The sequence below is a fragment of the Canis lupus genome, chromosome 17 (genome assembly GCF_011100685.1).
Source record: "Canis lupus familiaris isolate Mischka breed German Shepherd chromosome 17, alternate assembly UU_Cfam_GSD_1.0, whole genome shotgun sequence".
Taxonomy (NCBI): domain Eukaryota; kingdom Metazoa; phylum Chordata; class Mammalia; order Carnivora; family Canidae; genus Canis; species Canis lupus.
Window position 1 is genome coordinate 34,386,716 of NC_049238.1, and position 18,942 is coordinate 34,405,657.

Sequence of the window (18,942 nt, forward strand, 5' to 3'; positions counted from 1 at the left end):
TGAAAGTATTGTCTCATCTTAAATGAAGAAAGCATAACTACAAAAGATTGATGCAGATAAGTGGGACTGTTGTACATTAGAAATTTTTTTTCTTTTTGTTAAAAATTTTATTTATTCATGAGAGATACAGAGAGAGAGGCAGAGGGAGAAGCAGGCTCCCTGCAGGCAGCCCAGTGTGGGACTTGATCCTGGGACCCTGGGATCATGACCTGAGCTGAAGGTACACACTCAACCACTGAGCCACCCAAGTACCCCATACATTAGAAAATCTAATAGAGAAAACTAAGTGGAAGTAAATATTTAAGGCAGAAAAAAGATTGATAGTCTTTATAACTTACACGTGAAATTTAGAAAAGTACATAGTAGTGTTTGTCAGTCAACATATGGATAATGATGGATAAAGATAATTAGTATTAGTATTAGTTCAGAAATTAGCTCAGAAATTAGTATTAATTCACAGAAGCAGAAATAAAAGGAGGAAACATTGAGTATGTTTCAGTGTATTTTACTGGTGTATTTAGCTGTTAAGAAGTGCAATTTATAAATTTTTTTGTTTTTCATATAAAATTTTTTTTTTAGTTTTAAGTAATTTCTAAACCTGATGTGGGGCTCCAACCTACAACCCTAGGATCAAGAGTTGCATGCATGCACCACCAATTGAGCTAGCCAGGCCACCCCAACAGTGTGATTTTTTTAAAAGTGGTATTTTTGCTTTCTGATTTGTTGTTGGCAATTTCTATGTGCTAAGAATTGTAGGAGATGAAAATTTGCACAGATCTTTAGGAGTTTTTCCTGTCTCCTTGAATTTTAAGCACGTGGTCCTATATCAATATTTAAGAGAGGAACTGACCTCTGGCACTGTATTTGAAGAAACCTGTTTTTTTTTTTTTTTTTTAAACCAGAGGAAGCAGTTTAGTAAAGTTATATTATACTTTACATTTACTGCTTACATTATATTCTGTTGTCAATTTGAAAAGCACTTTTTTTAACCTTTTACTGCTTTATCTGTTATAAGACCATCCTTGAGAAAATGTAGTTTATAAATACTGAGATTGGCATATTTGAAGATGGCAACCCAAAGGACAACTTTTTTTTTTTTTTTAAAGATTTTATTTATTTATTCATGAGAGACACAGAGAGAGAGAGAGAGGCAGAGACATAGGCAGAGGGAGAAGCAGGCATCATGCAGGGAGCCCAACGTGGGACTCGATCCCAGGACTCTGGGATCATGCCCAGGGCCAAAGGCCACCAAGCTACCCAGGCGTCCCAAAGGACAACTTTCTAATCATGATTTTTTACTTCTTAAAAAATTACATTACATTATTACATTATATTTACATTTTAAATAATTTCCCATACTAGGCAGCACATATTTATTTAAGGAGTCTTTTTTTTTTTTAAGAGATACCATGCATGGGAGCTAGTGTAAGCAGGGGAAGGGCAGAGGGAGAGAGAGAGAGAGAGAGAGAGACAGGGAATCTTAAACAGGCTCCATACTCAACATAGAACCTGGTGTGGGACTCAGTCTCACAGCCCTGAGATCATGACCTGAGCTGAAATCAAGAGTCAAATGCTTAACCTACTGAGCCACTCAGGTACACCAGATTTAAGGAGTCTTAAGCAACCTATGTGATCCTAAATAATAATTTCATCTCATTTTACTGTCAAGTATGGCAAAATCCTATTTTTATAAAATACTATGCTAACATATTTTACAGAACCAAAGTGACCAGAAGTATGTCCTCTTTTAAAGCCAATAATGTACCAGTGGTGGTAGCTTTAGTTACCTACTAACATTCTTTGTTGCTCCTGTCTTCAGAAACACATGATTCTGATTACATTTTCATCACTTCCATCAACTTAAGCAGGTTGATTTATATATTCTGCAGATTTTTTCTTTTTCTTTTCCCTAGGTAGCATTTTTTTTACATGCATAAATTGTCACACTGTTGTGTCCTCTTGTTTAAGCTTTTCTTCTGACAGTAACCCGTGATTAAAACACAGTGCAAAATTTCTGGGATGCCTGGGTGGCTCAGCGGTTGAGTGCCTGCCTTGGGCCCACAGTGTGATCCTGAAGTCCTGGGATCGAGTCCCACATCAGGTTCCCTGTATGGAGCCTGCTTCTCTCTCTGCCTGTGTCTCTGCCTCTCTCTCTCTCTCTCTTTCTCTCTCTCTCTCTGTCTCTCATGAATAAATAAATAAGACCCTTTAAAAAATAAAATAAAACACAGTGCAGAATTTCTGAATTGATGGTGTCAGCTTGTCCCGTTCTCTCCTTTCCCTTTATCACAGTCTGTAAGATCCTGAAAGGAGAAAGCTGTACAATCTGGCAGATTATCTCTTATCTGCAACTTGCTCACCAGGGTCTTGGTAAAATACTAATGGTAGGAACGGGCCCCTCTAAGGTATAATGCAGAGAGTTGTTCAGTAGATGACCATCAGAGTCATGGCAGGAAGCCGGGATAAGACTTTATAAGACATCTAGTGGTTTTGCAGAATTCAGCAAAGGCCTAGTGGCCTGGTCATTTTATCCTTTAGGCTCAGTGAGGGCCTTTTTGCATTTATTTTTATTTTTATTTTTTTGGCTCATGACCTGAGCCAAAGGCAGATGCTCAACCACTGAGCCACCCAGGCATCTCTTATTTTTATTTTTTAAAGAGTTCATTTATTTATTTGATGGAGAGCAAGAGAGCACAAATGGGGAGCAGCAGAGAGGGAGGGAGAAGCAGCCCCCCTGCCAAGCAGTAAGCCCTATAGGGGGCTCAGTCCCAGGACCCTGGGATCTTGATGTGAGCCCAAGGCAGACCCAGAGCCTGGAGGTCCTTTTTTCATTTTCAAGGGCCTTTGCAAGTTAGTGGGTATGCTGGTAGTGGTTGGTAGGTATAGTTATATTTATATACATATTTATATATAAATATGAGTACTTCAGGAGTTAAAGGAGAACTGCAGAATTAGAATAGATGTTTAAGCAATACAATGTGACATTTTAATTAGTAAACTGCATGTGAGCTCAACTCTTCTAAACTTTATTTAATGTGAGATGTTTATGTATTTTCACATTTTGATAAAATGTGGATGGATACTCCAAAAGTAAGGATGCCTGGTGTCTTCATTGTTTGGTATGGGCTTTAGAGATTGAAATGATTGCTTGATTCCAGATGTCTTACCTTTGACTTATAGCTTAGTTTTGCTAGCTTTTCAGAATCTTGTTTTAGAGTAGTTAAATGTTTTCTTTTAGACTAAAACCAACAAAACATTATAATCTACCTTTATTGTAAGCTATTTATTTTTCTTGATTTAATTTTATGCTCTTTAGCATGATGACAGTAACCTCATTGTCTTCTTTAAGATCTGTGAATTTCTTTACCATGATGAAATCTTACATAGTGTCTGAAGTTTTATAGTTTCATTATCATGACACTGGCTTTACTGCTTTATAAAAAGTAGAAGGAATTAAGTTTACCTAAATATTTTCTGTCATTTTTTTTTTCAGGACACCTTTTTCTACTCACTGGTCTATGACCCTTCAGTGAAAACACTGTTAGCTGACAAAGGTGAAATCAGAGTGGGGCCTAGATATCAAGCAGACATTCCAGAGATGCTCTTAGAAGGTATGTTTCCCTTTGGGTTTCAAGTCCTATGAAAACAAATGTCTTGAAACTCAAATATTCTTTTCCTCATATGGGAGAAACAACTATTAGGCTGAAGTTTAAAAGTTCTAAGTTCTTCTACTTATAGAAATACAACAAATGGTAGCACCTGGGTGGCTCAGTCAGTTAGGCATCTGCCTTTGGCTCAGGTCATGGTCCTGGTGTCCATGGTCCTGGTGTCCTGGGTGGCTCAGTCAGTTAGGCATCTGCCTTTGGCTCAGGTCATGGTCCCCACATCGGGCTCCCTGCTCAGTGGGGAGTCTGCTTCTCCCTTTCCCTCTGCCTGGCGCAACGCCTGCTTGTGCTCTCTAATGCTTTCTCTCTCAAATAAATGAATAGATAAAATCTTTTAAAAAGTAAAAGGAAATACAATAAATAGCAAGAGAAAATAATTTGAGGTGTTATTTTTTATTTTACATTTTTATGAGTTTTCTGGCTATGTTTTCCTTTAATTTAGTTTTAGGTAGGCTTCATGCCCAGTGTCTAGCCCAATATGGGCCTTGAACTCACAACCCTGAGATCAAGAGTCAGATACTTAACTGGCTGAGCCACCTTGGTGCCCCTTGTTTTCCTTTTAAATGCAACTTTAAGAATGATTGTATTGTTGAACTTGTGTCTTAAATGTGGCACATACAATGCCTTGAGGTCCTGAATACCTCTAAGTCATCTATCTGAGATGGCCTAGAATCTAGTGATTTGGGCTAATCTGGGTAGTCTATGTACTGAAGAGATTCAGCACTTCTTATTTTAAAACAGTTTCTTAGCAGGATGTAATTTTTCTTTCTCCTGTTATAACTGTAACCCAAAACCTTTATTTTCTGGTTTTAAAAAGTAAAACATTAACAAAAAAAAATAATGCATAGCAATGTATGATGTAGGAAACCAACACCATCCCCTTTCCTTCATTCCAAACCCATATTTAATTACTGTAGTTGTTTTGGGCATGTTGATTTCCTTCACACTGGTTTATCCTCCACCCGGAACAGTCCACATACGCCATGTGCACATGTTCTTCTGCACCTGCTCTTCTCAGTTAACGGTGTATCTTTATTTACCATCTTAGCACATGACTAGGGAGATTTTTATTCTTTTCAGTGACTGTGCAGTTCTTAAACATTTGTGCAGATATACTATATAATTAATTCTTCTAGGCCCCTATTGATAGATTTTTAGGCGTTTACATTTTTCAATGCTACAAATTGATACTGCTTGAAAAGTTATACATATGTTTGTGCTGCATAAATATTTTTTTCAAGCATAATTTTTGGAAGTGAAATGATATATACATTTTACACATTGAAAATGCTCCTTTGCTCTTCAAAAAGGCTGTGTTACTGTATGTATGAAAGAACCAGGTGTTTTCACCAACACTGAATATGAGGGATCTTTTTCACTTTCCATTTTTTATCTACATTTTGATATCTCATTGTCTTAGTGGTTTTTGGTTTCTTTCTTTTTTTTTTTTTAAGATTTTATTTATTTATTCATGAGAGACACAGAGAGAGAGAGAGAGGCAGAGACACAGACAGAAGGAGAAGCAGGCTCCATGCAGGGAGCCCGATGTGGGACTCGATCCCAGGACTCCAGGTTGAAGAGAAACCACACATGCCCTGGGCCGAAGGCAGGTGCTAAACCGCTGAGCCACCCAGAGGTCCCCTCGTTTTGTTTTGAACTTGAGATTATGTTTGCTCAGTTATCTTTAATGCTCTTTCTTTAAATTTCTTGTGCTTTTTCTACATGGTTATATATCTTTCTATATATTGGCAAGAATTCTTTGACTATTAGAGGTAAACACAGAAGTATTTACCCTTTGTCTCTAAGTATGCAAATACCTCCCCAACACAAAATTATTTTCTTAAAAAAATTTTTTTAAAGATTTTATTTATTTGATAGAGAGAGAGAGAGAGTAAGCAGGCACACAAGCAGAGGGAGCAGCAGAGGGAGAGGGAGAAGCAGGCTCTCCCCTGAGCAGGGAGCCCAAAGCAGGGTTTAGTCCAAGAATCCTGGAATTGTGACTTGAGCCAAAGGCAGATGCTTAATTGACTGAGCCACCCCCGAGCCCCTTCGATTAAAAAATGTTTTAATAGCGATTTTAAATTTAAATATGTTTTATTTATTTTTTTGTCATACGGAAATTTAGAATTTATTAGTCTTTTCCTTTAAGGCCTTTATGATTTGCATTAGTCACAGAAAGGGCTCCACTTTTGCTTTTGCCCTCTGATTATTAAAACATATTAATTCTTCCAGGGGCACCTGGCTGGCTCAGTCAGAGGAGCATGTAACTCTTGATCTCAAGAGTTAGGAGTTTAAGCCCCATGTTGGGTGTAGAGATTATTAAAATAAATAAACAAACAAAATATATGAGTTCCTCCATAGGTTTTTCTCTCTCTTTACCTTGCCATACTTCTAAGAAAATGTACACAGAAAATTTAAATCAACAGATACTGAAGATAGATGAGTTTGTGAACTGTAGTATACGTTGGTGTCATTGGTGGCTGTGAATAATGCCAGGCTATAGACACCTTTGTTTTCATGAATTTAAATACCAGGAAAGGGCAGTCAATAAAGATTTAGCTTGAATAAAAAAAAAAGATTTAGCTTGAAGAAAAGAACACTGTGTCTGTGCTCCCTGTGTTTGGAAATGATTTTGAATAGACTGGAAGTAGTGGATTAGTTTATTACAAGTTGAGAAATTACATTTATTGGCATTCTTATCTGTACAAATCATCTTATCTTCCAGAAGTAATTTTTATGATTTTAGTTCTTAATGTTTGATGTTAGACTTCTATCACTATACCTAGAAATCCACTAAATGTTTGTTATTTTATTTTTAAAATACTTGATTTTTAAATTTTACAAACATGAATATGAATAATGGGTAATTTTGTACTCTGGATATAACTGGCAAATAAAGGAGAATTGCTGAGTCATAGGGCATGTGTATTTGGGATTTTATACAAAATACCAAATTGTCTTCCAGGTGGTCCTTTACAGATGGGGTTTTTTTTCCTTGTTTTAATTAATGTATAATTTATATGTAGTATATCCCACCCTTTGTAGCATGCAGTTCTGTGAGTTTGGAACTGGGATATATGTTCCTAGTGAGATAGTTCAGCAAGTCTGTCTGTGCATAGGCCAAAAGCCAGGGAGGTCCCTTGTACCCATGTGTGCCATAGGCACCCAGCCCAAGTCCTGCATCCCTTAAGCAGCCTTTGTCACTCCTCTGTGAACTCTCTCGTCCCTCTCATCCTTGAACCGTGCAGATTGGTCATTAGTGTTATCTTTTATGCTATTTTTTATTATTTGACTTCAGAAATTTAAAAATCAGCACCTGAGCTCTTGATTGCATGGTTCTCCTTTGAGCATTGAGCGTAAGCCTTGGTGTATAAAAAGCCTGGAGATTTTTTTTGTATGTTGCTCATGGAAGGATACATGCTGAACCAAGTAATGAAATTGGGATGTTTCAATTAACAGTGGGCAGAAGAATCAGATCATAGAATCTAGTAAGATCCCATTTATATGGGCAGCCCGGGTTGGCTCAGTGGTTTAGCACCACCTTCGGCCTGCATGTGTGGTTCTGGATACCCAGGATCGAGTCCTGCGTCAGACTCCCTGCATGGAATGGAGCGTGCTTCTCCCTTCGCCTGTGTCTGTGCCTCTCTCTCTCTCTATGTCTCTCATGAATAAATAAATAAAATCTTAAATTAAAAAAAAAAAATCCCATTTATCTGAAAGACTATTTAAATATGTATTTACCCATGAAAGGCATAAAAGCTTGTTAAAGTTATGTAATTTGGCAATCATATCTACCCAGGTTAGAATTTTTAAAAATGACTTTAGGAAACAAAATGATACATAGAATGCAATAATTTATTCTACAATTTTTCTCAAAATGGACTTGAAGTTCTTTTGGGTAAGAGGAATGATTCTTTTTATATATATATAAAATATATATATAAAGTATATATATATAAATATATATATAAAGAATATATATATAAAGATTTTTATTTATTCTTTATATATTTATATATTTTTATTTATTCTTTATTTATTATTTATATATTTATATATATATAAAGAATATATATATAAAGATTTTTATTTATTCATGAGAGACCCATAGAGGGAGAGGGGCAGAGACATAGGCAGAAGGAGAAGTAGCCTCCCCATGGGGAGCCCAGTGTGGGACTCTATCCGGGGACTCCAGGATGAAGCCAGGAGCTGAAGGCAAACGCTCAACCACTCAACCACTGAGCCATCCAGGCATCCCAGGAGGAATGATTCTTAACAGCTTGTGCCATTTGGAGAATTATACCAGTTACTTGACAAAGCATACTTTGCATTTAGAAAATTCATTAATGTAATAGATATTTCATAGTTCTTTAACAGGTTTTTTTTTTAAGATTTTATTTATTTATTTGAGAAAGCACAAGCAGGGAGTGGCAGAGGGAGAGGGAGAAGCAGGCCCTCTGCTGAGCAGAGAGTCTACCGCTGGGGCTCAATTCCAAGACCCTGGGATCATGACCTGAGCCTAAGGCAGATGCTTAACCAGCTGAGCCACCCAGGCGCCCCATTAACAAGTATTAATAATTATCTTTAACATGTCTGCAGTCCTGGCAGTCTTCTGGGTGAGTGATTTGTAAACTTTATTTAAGTAATAGAACTCTGTCTCCTAATGAAACCCTACGCGATATACCTTAAATAAAATAAGAAAAGCCAGGTTGTTGTGGTGAGGGAAGAAAAAAGGCCCTACTGGATCTCTTGAGATACCCAGTGAACCTTAGAATTGAGAGAATGACATTCTGAAGGCTACTGTTTCAGTATTCCACTCTTAGGGTCTTGTCTCTCATCCCACAGTATCGCCAGAGAAGTCACACAGTTAGAAGTGCATATGACGAGTCCCTTTGCAACATAGCATAACAAAGGGGCTCCACTATATTCTCTTTGCTTCCTCCCATTTATTAGATTTTAAAATTACTTTATTATAAATAATAGGAATTGTGGCAGAAAGTGCAATTATACTGAAAACAAAAAATAGTAGTCCCTCAGATCATCCCTCCTTGCCCACTGTTAAACACGGTTACTAATTTAACATGTTCTCCCTGTTTGTATTACTATTATATGAAATTACATTCAGTATTTTGTTGTGTGGTAGATTTGAGTTTATTTATCTCTTATTACATGTTTTATGTTAGGGTAAGTTTCCCCTCATTGTTCTTTAAAATTTTCTGTGTGTGTGTGTGTATGTTTGTGTGTGTGGCAGGATGGGGAGGTGTCTCATCTCAGAGGTTTTTTTTCTGACTAAGTTTTCATCAATTTGTCAAATTCTTCCTTCCCAGATTTCATTAGAATTCTGATTGAAATTGTATTCATATTTTCTGTTACTTTGGGAGGTGATTGGTCATTTCGTAAGATTGACTCTGTTTCTTTGGGTCTATTTAGGTCTGTTTCTGAGGTTTTAATTCTGTCTCACTGGTCTGTTTGTTAATGCTCTAGTAATTTACTTTTTAAATTATAGCAACTTTGTAGTGTGTGGTAATATCTGGTGAGGCTTATCCTCCTCTTATTTTTCCAAATGAACTTTATTATTACTTCCTTACCATGTTTATTAGAGTTTCAGTTAAGTTTTAAGTTAATTTAGGGAGAACAGACTTTTGATGGTTTTGAAAAGTCTTAATTAGAAACAAGGGATGTCTTTTTCTTTGTTCAAGGCTACTTTTGGGTCTGGTGGTTTTTGTTTTTGTTTTCTTAATATAGATTTAGTCATAGATTTTATACATTTCTTGTTAAGTTTATTTTTAAGTTTATAGTTTGTTAGCTGTAAGTATTCATCTTTAACAAAGAAAAATGCCATATTTTTCATCATAAATGAAGAAGTCACTTTGAATTCTTATTTCAGCCTAAAGCATTTAACATATCCAACATGTTACATTTCACTTGTAATCAGACAACTAACTAGATACAAGTTTTAAAAAACACTCTTCTTTTTTATAATTAATATATTTTCAGGGGAAAAGGGTATAGGGTGGCAAATAGGTACACCAACAGTTAAACCACTCTTGAAAAATGTGGACATCCATCATTAGAAACTCCTATATGTAGCTAGTACCTGTTTGCAGGGAAATTAAATAGTAGAAAATATCATACTCAAGAACAGGTAGTTAGGACTTGCTGCAAGTCTAGGTTTACTACCCTTTTGATACTTTTGAGTGGGTACATTTTGACCAGTGGCCAGATTCCAATCTGCACTGGCATGGGATATAGAACTTGAATTAATATCCTGAGTAGGTGGCCGCATCAGCACCATGCCAGAATATATTACAGGCTTGCTTTGTTTGTGAATGTGTCTTGATGAATTCTAAGACGTTGTTGTGGCATTTGTCTTGCTAGTGAATAAATCTTTTTGTAACTTCAGAATTTTTAAATTCATTTATGGCTACCCACCATCTAACAAACTCTCGAGATCTGGAAAGATCACTATGTAGTTTGCAAAGGAAGGTAAAAGTTTCTTTGAGATTTTAAATCTTTTATTGAGTTTTTTTTTTTTTTTGAGTTTGAATAAACACTTGAGAACTTTCTTTGAAAAAGATGTGCTAGTAGGGAGTTTTTAATTATTTCTACACTATTATTTCACTGTAATACTGAAATTTTAAGAAAAATCTATTTGCATATTAAAATTTGTAACTGCTAAAAAATATTATAACACTAAACTAATAAACTTAAATGACTAGATTTACAGGTTTGAGTAAAGCCTGGCAGTAATCTGTTTAGCTGAGTAACCGGGGGAAAACTAACTCCTCGAAGTTCCCATTTTCTCCTCTTCAATGAGAGTGTCTGTGCACACATCCTATGCTGTGATTATCTGATGAAGTAATTCCTATAAAGCATTTCTCCCCTGACCACCCCTGTCTGCTGCTACTAATTAAATAATTCTTGTTGATATTTGGTAATTTCGGGAGGTATCTGTCTTTGAGAATTAAAGAATTAAATTAGGGATGCCTGGGTGGCTCAGTGGTTAAGTGTCTGCCTTTAGCTCAGGTCGTGATCCCAGGGTCCTAGGATCAATTCCTTCATCAGGCTCTCCACAGGGAGCCTGCTTCTCCCTCTGTCTATGTCTCTGCCTCTCTCTGTCTCAAATGAATGAATGAATGAATCTTTAAAAAAAGAGAAGTAAATTAGTATAGTCTCTTCTGCTACAATATGTGCTTTTGAAACTTGAATTAGTTTATATGCAGTTGATAAATAGGGAAGTATCAGTATAGTATAGAAGTAGGGTCAATTTATATGAGACTTTCCTCAGCAATTGGGGAAGCAAGTATTCTTACAGATAAACAGAGTTGAAGAGAAAAAAGATTGAAATTCTACAAGAAGTGCTTTCCTCTAGTGCAAGTAGTGGTTAGTTTAGGGACCTCAAAATCTGTGGCACTTTCCACTATGGTTAAACTATATGGGGAAGCTTAAGAGTTACAGATGAAGGGAGTTTTGAAGATATTTCCCTCAGTGTTTAAAAATAAACCTACACGCTGTTTTTAAAATTTTATAGAAACCTTATACAATGACCTCAGTGGTAAAAATTTGAGTCCGGGGTTTAAGGTGGTAAATGGTTGATCAGCCTTTGTTTTTTTGGAAATGTTGGTGGGGATTTAACTGTGCTAGTATTTTTATTAATGAATATTACTTTTTAAAAAATGTTCTGGTTACCAAGTTTAATGGGTTTTTAAAGTTTTGTTTTATTTTTCCACAAATGCTATTTTTTGTTTTTTAAAGATTTCATTCATTTTTATTAGAACAAGCACACACAAGTAGGTAGAGGGAGAAGCAGGCTCCCCGCAGAGCACAGAGCCCAGCACTAGCCCAGCGCAGGGCTCAATCGCAGGACCCTAGGATCATGGCCTCAGCCAAAGGCAGAAGCTTAACCGACTGAGCCACCCAGATGCCCCAACCCTATTTTTTTCCCCCACTGTATTTTTTTAGTGTGTAATTTTGCAGCATGTACTTTTCAACAATGTGGTAGATGTTAACTAACTTAAAAACACCAGCCTATAAAAATTAAGTGTAAGAAGGTGTTGATTGCAACCATGTAGAACAGTAATTCTCAACCCAGGGGCAGGATATATTAGACAGTGTCTCTAGATATTTTTGGCTGTCACAGCTTGTGGAAGGAGTTAGGGGGCTAGGGCACAGATGCTAGTGGCATCTAGTGAGTAGAGAGGCCAGGGATGCTGCTGATCATCTTATAATATGTGGAACAGCCCCTCACAACAAAGAGTTACTCAGCCCTAAGCATCAGTAGTGCCTAGGTTGAGAAACCCTGGGGTAAGGGCTCTTAGGAAATAGGAAACAGGGGCAGCCCCGGTGGCTCGGCGGTTTAGCGCCGCCTTCAGCCCGGGGTGTGATCCTGGAGTCCCGGGATCGAGTCCCACATCGGGCTCCCTGCGTGGAGCCTGCTTCTCCCTCTGCCTGTGTCTCTGCCTGCCTCTCTCTGTGTGTCTCTCATGAATAAATAAATAAAATCTTTAAAAAAAAAAAAAAAGGAAATAGGAAACAGTGAATACTATTTTCATGTTAATTTATTATAATAATACTTAATTTTGAAATGTAAATTATTGGATAATCTAGTCTGTTTCTATGCTTTTGATTATTTTTGTGCCAGTACAATATTGTTTAATTACTGTTGCTATATATTATAATCCCATCCAGCTTGCTTATTTATCTATTTTATTTATTTATTTATGTTTATTTATTTTAAAGATTTTGTTTATTTATTCATGAGAGACAGAGAGAGAGAGGCAGAGACATAGGCAGAAGGAGAAGCAGGCTCCCTGTGGGGAACCTGATCTGGGACTTGATCCCAGGACCCTGGGACCACAACCTGAGCCAAAGGCAGATGCTCAACCACTGAGCTACGCAGGTGCCCCTAATCCCATCTGATTTATGGATATTAATATTCAAGTCATTTTATTGGCTTCCAAAACTAAATTTTGTGAAATATAACCTATTAGAGTACTTGTACAAAAAAGATATCCTTAGAATTTTAAATCTTTACTGTTTTTTCCTCAGGTTATCTTCTTTGAAAGTGTTGTAATTTGTTTATGTAAATATAACTCCAGTTTTATTTCTTAGTGTTTTATATTTTGTTGCTATGATAAATAATAGTTTTTACATTTTATTTTCTTTAGAATGGCACTTGAGGTGCCATATTTTTATTGTGCCTTTCTTTTTTCTTTCTTTTTTTTTTTTTTAAGATTTTATTTATTTACTCATGAGAAACAGAGAGACAGAGATGTAGAGACACAGGCAGAGGGAGGAGCAGGCTCCACGCAGGGAGCCCGATGCGGGACTTGACCCCGAGTCTCCAGGATCACACTGTGGGCCAAAGGCGTCGCTAAATCCCTGAGCCACCCGGGCTGCCCTTATTGTGTCTTTCTAGTTACTCATTTTTTTATAATTTATTGAGAGATAATTGACATATAACATTGTGTAAGTTTGTGTATAATGTGTTGATTTGATGAATTTATATATTACAGTGTGATTACTGCCATAGCTTAGCTAACACTGCTATCACATCACATAATTACTTCTTTTTTGTTGTGGGAACAATTAAGATCTAGTTTCTTACCATCTTTGAAGTTTATAGTATTGTTGACAGTAAGCACTATGCTGTGCATTGAATCTCCAGGACTTACTTATCTACTAGTTGGAAGTTTGTATCCCTAAACAAAATCTTCTCAATTTCCCCACCCTCCATCCCCTGGTAACCTGGTAACTACCATTCCACTCTTTTTGTTTTTGTTTTTTAAGATTTTATTGACTTTATTTATTTACTCCTGAGAGACACAGAGAGAGAGGCAGAGACACAGGCAGAGAGAGAAGCAGGCTCCATGCAGGGAGCCCGATGTGGGACTCGATCCTGGGTCTCCAGGATCACGCCCTGGATTGAAGGCAGCACTAAACCGCTGAGCCACCTGGGCTGCCCTCCACTCTGTTTTTATGAGTTTTGTGTTTTTAGATCTCACATATAAATGATATATATTATTTGTCTCTTGTAACTCATTATTCCTTTGATTCATAACTTAAAAAATTGGCCAGAACTTTCAGAACAATATTAAATAAAAATAGTGACAAATGGCATCCTTGTGAGTTTCTGAATTTATTTTATTTTATTTTTTTTTAATTTTTATTTATTTATGATAGTCACAGAGAGAGAGAGAGAGAGAGAGGCAGAGACATAGGCAGAGGGAGAAGCAGGCTCCATGCACCGGGAGCCCGACGTGGGATTCGATCCCGGGTCTCCAGGATCGCGCCCTGGGCCAAAGGCAGGCGCCAAACCGCTGCGCCACCCAGGGATCCCGAGTTTCTGAATTTAATATAAAAAAGTATAGTACTCTGATGATTGGTACAAAGAAAATGAATTGTGTTTAGAACAAGGGATATTTCCAGTTATCTAGGAATATCCCTTGTAGGATGAGTGCTATACAGCTTTAGTTCTTCAGTCTTTGAACAGCCTTATGTGCCTTTAGGTGGTCATACTGAGGAAGTATTTTGTCCATTTTTCTTTCTTCTTCCTTTCCTTTCCTTTCCTTTCCTTTCCTTTCCTTTCCTTTCCTTTCCTTTCCTTTCCTTTCCTTTCCTTTCCTTTCCTTTCCTCTCCTCTCCTCTCCTCTCCTCTCCTCTCCTCTCCTCTCCTCTCCTTTCCCTCTCCTATTTTCTTTCTTTCTTGTCCATAATTTCTAGAAATCTTAAAATACAGCTGGAGGTTTAGGGCTATCACATTTTAAATCATTACTGAATCTACATTTTTTTCAAAATTATGAAGAACTTACGAAGCAAAAATAAGGAACTGTAGACACTCATGTAATTAGTTGGTAAATACTATTTTAAGGATTCAGAGATTCAAAACAAACAAACAAAAAGGATTCAGGGACTCACCATGGGCTGGTGTGGGACTAGATTGGAATTGCTCAGATGATTATCATAAATGGAGGAGGGAAGTGAGATTATTGTGTTGACTAGAATGAACATGATCAGATCATGAAGTTAATCTTGGTCTTGTCTCTAGCTCATACCACAGATAATAAGGCCATTCCAAAGATTACTGCTAGCTTAGCTGAGAATTTAGTTTTATGGATTCTTAACAGGTTTGGTTTTTTGTTTTTGTTTTTGTTTTTTGATTCTCAACAGGTTTATAAAAGAGTTTCTTAAAGTTTTTGCCCTGTGAAGAAGTGATCATACTGTGATAAAAGTGTAATTATATGGGGAATTCTCATTAGTGAGAGTGACTGATATAGAGCATTTCTGTATTTATTCTTTTGTTGTTGCTGCTGCTGTTTTTGTTCTCATCCAATGGTATTATCTGCATCTTAGGTATCAGTATGAATGCATCCAAGAATGTTTTGTTATTGTTTGCAGCAAATTTATTTAGAATTCTTCTATTGAATTCTCTTTCTGTTGTATGTCGCAGAATATATGGATGGGACTGAAGTGTATCAACCTAACTAACTTGAATTTGAAAAGTAAATGTCAGTTTTAACCATTTTGGAGTATATAGTGTAATAGGGGCTTAATACTGAATAGTATCATCATTTAATCATCTTGTGTTATATAAAAATACAGATTTCAAATGTTGATTTCATTTTATCATTATCTTTTTTTATCTTTATCTGAAGTTTTATTATTCGAAGATTACAGGGAAGATAGGTGTGTCATTCTACTTTCTCAAGTTTCATGCCTTTTGCGAATTTCTTGGTTTTTAACTGAGCTAATGTTGAATGTCTTGGCTTAGACGACTGAGAATTGTAATCACAAACAATGAAAAATGAAATCCTTTCAAACACGGGATCTTTTTGGCCTAGTACTGGCTCTGTTCTACTGTGCTTCTTTATGTTGGGGGTGGAGATTGGCTCTGTGTTTACCTGCCTTTGAACAGGGGGCAGGCCCTACCCTGACTGTGGTGGCTGACTTAGGAGACTGCCCCTCCTCCCCCGTGCCCTTTCTCCTGTTGAGCTGCTGATACCTGGTTGCTCTTTTTAAAAGATTTTTTATTTATTTATTCATGACACAGAGAGAGACAGAGAGACAAAGAGAGACAGGCAGAGGGAGAAGCAGGCTCCACACAGGGAGCCCAACGTGGAATTCGATCCCTGGTCTCCAGGATCACACCCCGGGCTGAAGGCAGCACTAAACCGCTGGGCCACCGCGGCTGCCCCCTGGTTGCTCTTTTACCAGGACTGAACACAAGAGAAGCTCATAGCCAGGGTTTGTCTGTCGCCAGGAATGTTTAGATTTAGAGTTGTCAGTCAGTGCAAAGCACTCTGCCTCATGTTATAGATACAGTGATCAAAAGTAAAACAAAGCCAAACCCAGCCCCCAGCCTAATAAGAAATCCATAGCTGTAAATCAGACTCCCAGTTGCCTCCCAAGTCTCTTTTCCTTCACTGACCTTTCTCTGAGTCCCACCTGACGGTTGTCTCTCCTTGTGAGAGATTTCTAAAACAAAGCATCCCACATTATTGTCAGTCTTCCCCTCCACCCTCACCTCTGCTAGCATCCCTGCTTTCTGTTAGTGCCCCACTGCCAGTATAGTTGTCAAGACTTGAACGTAAAGACTGCTAACTCTGGGAAACGAACTAGGGGTGGTAGAAGGGGAGGAGGGCGGGGGGTGGGAGTGAATGGGTGACGGGCACTGGGTATTATTCTGTATGTTAGTAAATTGAACACCAATAAAAAAAAAAAATAAAATAAAATAAAATAAAAAATAAAAAAAAAAAATGAGAGAAAAAAAAAGACTTGAAATCTCCCCGCTACATTAGTCTTTCTTTGCTCTGTGCCGCCACTGTCAGTACATGTTTTGTCTTCATCAGGTAGCTCTCTAAAGCATTGCTAAATGTGAGGTACGAAGTTTGGTTCTGGTCTCGTCGCTCTCTTACTGAAAAGGCTAGTGCTTCTCATTACCTTGAAATAACATCTGCGTAGAATCTTCAGTAATATGTTTGTAACCTTCTTTTCTTACTTCTCTCTTCTCATTCCTCTTAATGTGCTCCTGACAAAATGAGCTGATTTTCTATCACATTTTAAAGCCACATGACGTTGTTCACATTCTCATTTCTTATTTTTTTTTTAAGATTTTATTTATTCATGAGAGACAGAAAGAGAGAGCCAGAGACACAGGCAGAGGGAGAAGCAGGCTCCCCACAAGGAACCCAGTGTGGGACTCGATCCCAGAGCTCGGGATCAGGCCCTGAGCCAAAGGCAGACGTTCAGCGCTGAGCCACCCAGGCATCCTGACATTCTCATTTGTTACGTTAAGTCCTTCTCCTTGGTGGTGCACTCAGACCCATCAATTCTTGTGGGGGTTTTTTGTTTGTTTTGTTTTTTTAAAGATTTTTTTATTTATTGAGAGAGAGAAAGCGTGAGCAGGGGGAGAAGCAGAGGGAGAGAATATCCAAGCAGATTTGTGCTGAGTGTGGAGTCTAATGCAGGGCTCAACTTATGACCCTGAGATCATGACCTCAGCTGAAACCAAGAGTTGGACACTTACCAACTGAGCCACCTAGGCATCCCTCAGACCCTTCAGTTCTTAGCAGAAATGCCACCCCCTTCATGACATTCTCTAACTAGTCTGAAGTGATTTTTCTAATCCTCAGAATCTTACAGCTTCCTTCCTTCCTTCCTTCCTTCCTTCCTTCCTTCCTTCCTTCCTTCCTTCCTTCCATCCATCCATCCATCCATCCATCCATTCCTTTTAGAGAGGGGCAGAGGGAGAGAGTCTCAAGCAGACTCCCTGCTGAGTGGGGAGCCTGACTTGGGGCTCCATCTCATGACCCTGAGATCATGACTTGAGCCGAAATCGAGTCAGACACTTAACTGACCGAGCCACCCAGGCACCTCACTTAGAGCCAGTTCTGTATGTCCTTTATGACATCTGTTTCTTTCTGTTTGTATCTTAGTTACTTATGCGTTAGTTTTACCACAGTGAAAGTGTCTTGTGGCAAGAGTGCTTTCTTTTTTGTCTGTATATCCCTCAGCATGAGACTTCATGCTTCGCACTTGCAGGGTACTCAGGAAATACAGGTTACTGACTAAATGAAGATCTCATATACTTTGTATTATTACCAGTGTTCACTTTACAAAATGTCCATCTGCTGTCTGAAAGAATGTACAGAGCCATTAACATTTACCTTACATTGTGAATGTGGTGTCAAACATGTGATAGTTTCCTTGTTAAGTAACAAGACTCCATTTCCTTTGTTCTCCTACAGGAGAATCAGATGAGAGGGAACAGTCCAAATTGGAAGTTAAAGTTTGGGATCCAAATAGCCCACTTACAGATCGACAGATTGACCAGTTTTTAGTTGTAGCACGGTAAGTATAGCACTATTGAGTTAAGAAGTATCTTTTCTTTTTAGAAAAGAATTTGTAGATGTATATATTCTACTTTTCTCATTGGTTGTGTTATTTTTCTAGTTACGTAAGAAGACCTAAATATGTATCCCATCCTTTCCTAAATATGATTAATCATTAGTTTTTGTTTGGAAATAGATTTATTGCTTTACTGATTAAGATACGTAATAAATGCTACTTGTAAAAATTTAAGTACTAAGGAACAATATGAAATGAAATTCAACATCTGAAATCCCAGATCTTTAATTAAAGCAGCTATCTCTTTTACTCTAGACAGGGATAATTCCGGTGTCAATAATAATAATATGCATCTCAAATTCCTTTTAAAGCACCTGCATATGAGTAGGGCCTATTGCTAAGCATATGGCTTTCCTTTGAGAACTTTCAGCCTGGCTGCCTGACTGGCTTGCCCACCTCCCTTTAAGAAAATGAATGGAACAAAAATTTATTTTTATTTTTCAATTATAAAGGCAAATAATGCTCATGGAGGAATTACTGCAAAGTGGAAAGTGAAATTATCATAGTAATGTAAATAGTAAGAAATTGCAACAAAACTAAGAGTACACCAGCAAGCAACTGATTAAGTGAAGTGAAGCATATTCAGTAATGGAATATTACTTTACAACAATGAAAATGAATGAATTAGAGGGATATATAACAGATAAATCTCAAAAACAATGTTAAATGAGGATACACACAGTATGATCACATATAAAAAGTTTTACAATGTATAAACAATGTCTTATTTCATTAATGGGCATATAAGTACATATGCATATTATATGTATGTATGAGTTCTGGGAATGTGTATAGGAGGCTCTAAAATTTCTAATATTTCCTTAAAGAATGAACCAAACATGGTAAAATATTAGAATCAGGTAGATATAGA

The 18,942-nt window shown here is 37.4% G+C and overlaps 1 protein-coding gene across 3 annotated transcripts in view; it reads left to right on the top strand.

The window, feature by feature from the left end:
- The window catches only part of MTA3 (metastasis associated 1 family member 3), a 174,042-nt gene that overhangs the window by 83,840 nt on the left and 71,260 nt on the right, over positions 1-18,942 (top strand). For all 3 annotated transcript variants that reach the window (XR_005372374.1, XM_038561356.1, XM_038561357.1), the window contains exons 6-7: positions 3,494-3,611; positions 17,912-18,014. Coding sequence is in view for 2 of the 3 variants with exons in the window: in XM_038561356.1 (XP_038417284.1) it covers positions 3,494-3,611; positions 17,912-18,014 (221 nt within the window). In the remaining variant the exon portion in view is untranslated. The remainder of the gene's footprint in view (positions 1-3,493; positions 3,612-17,911; positions 18,015-18,942) is intronic.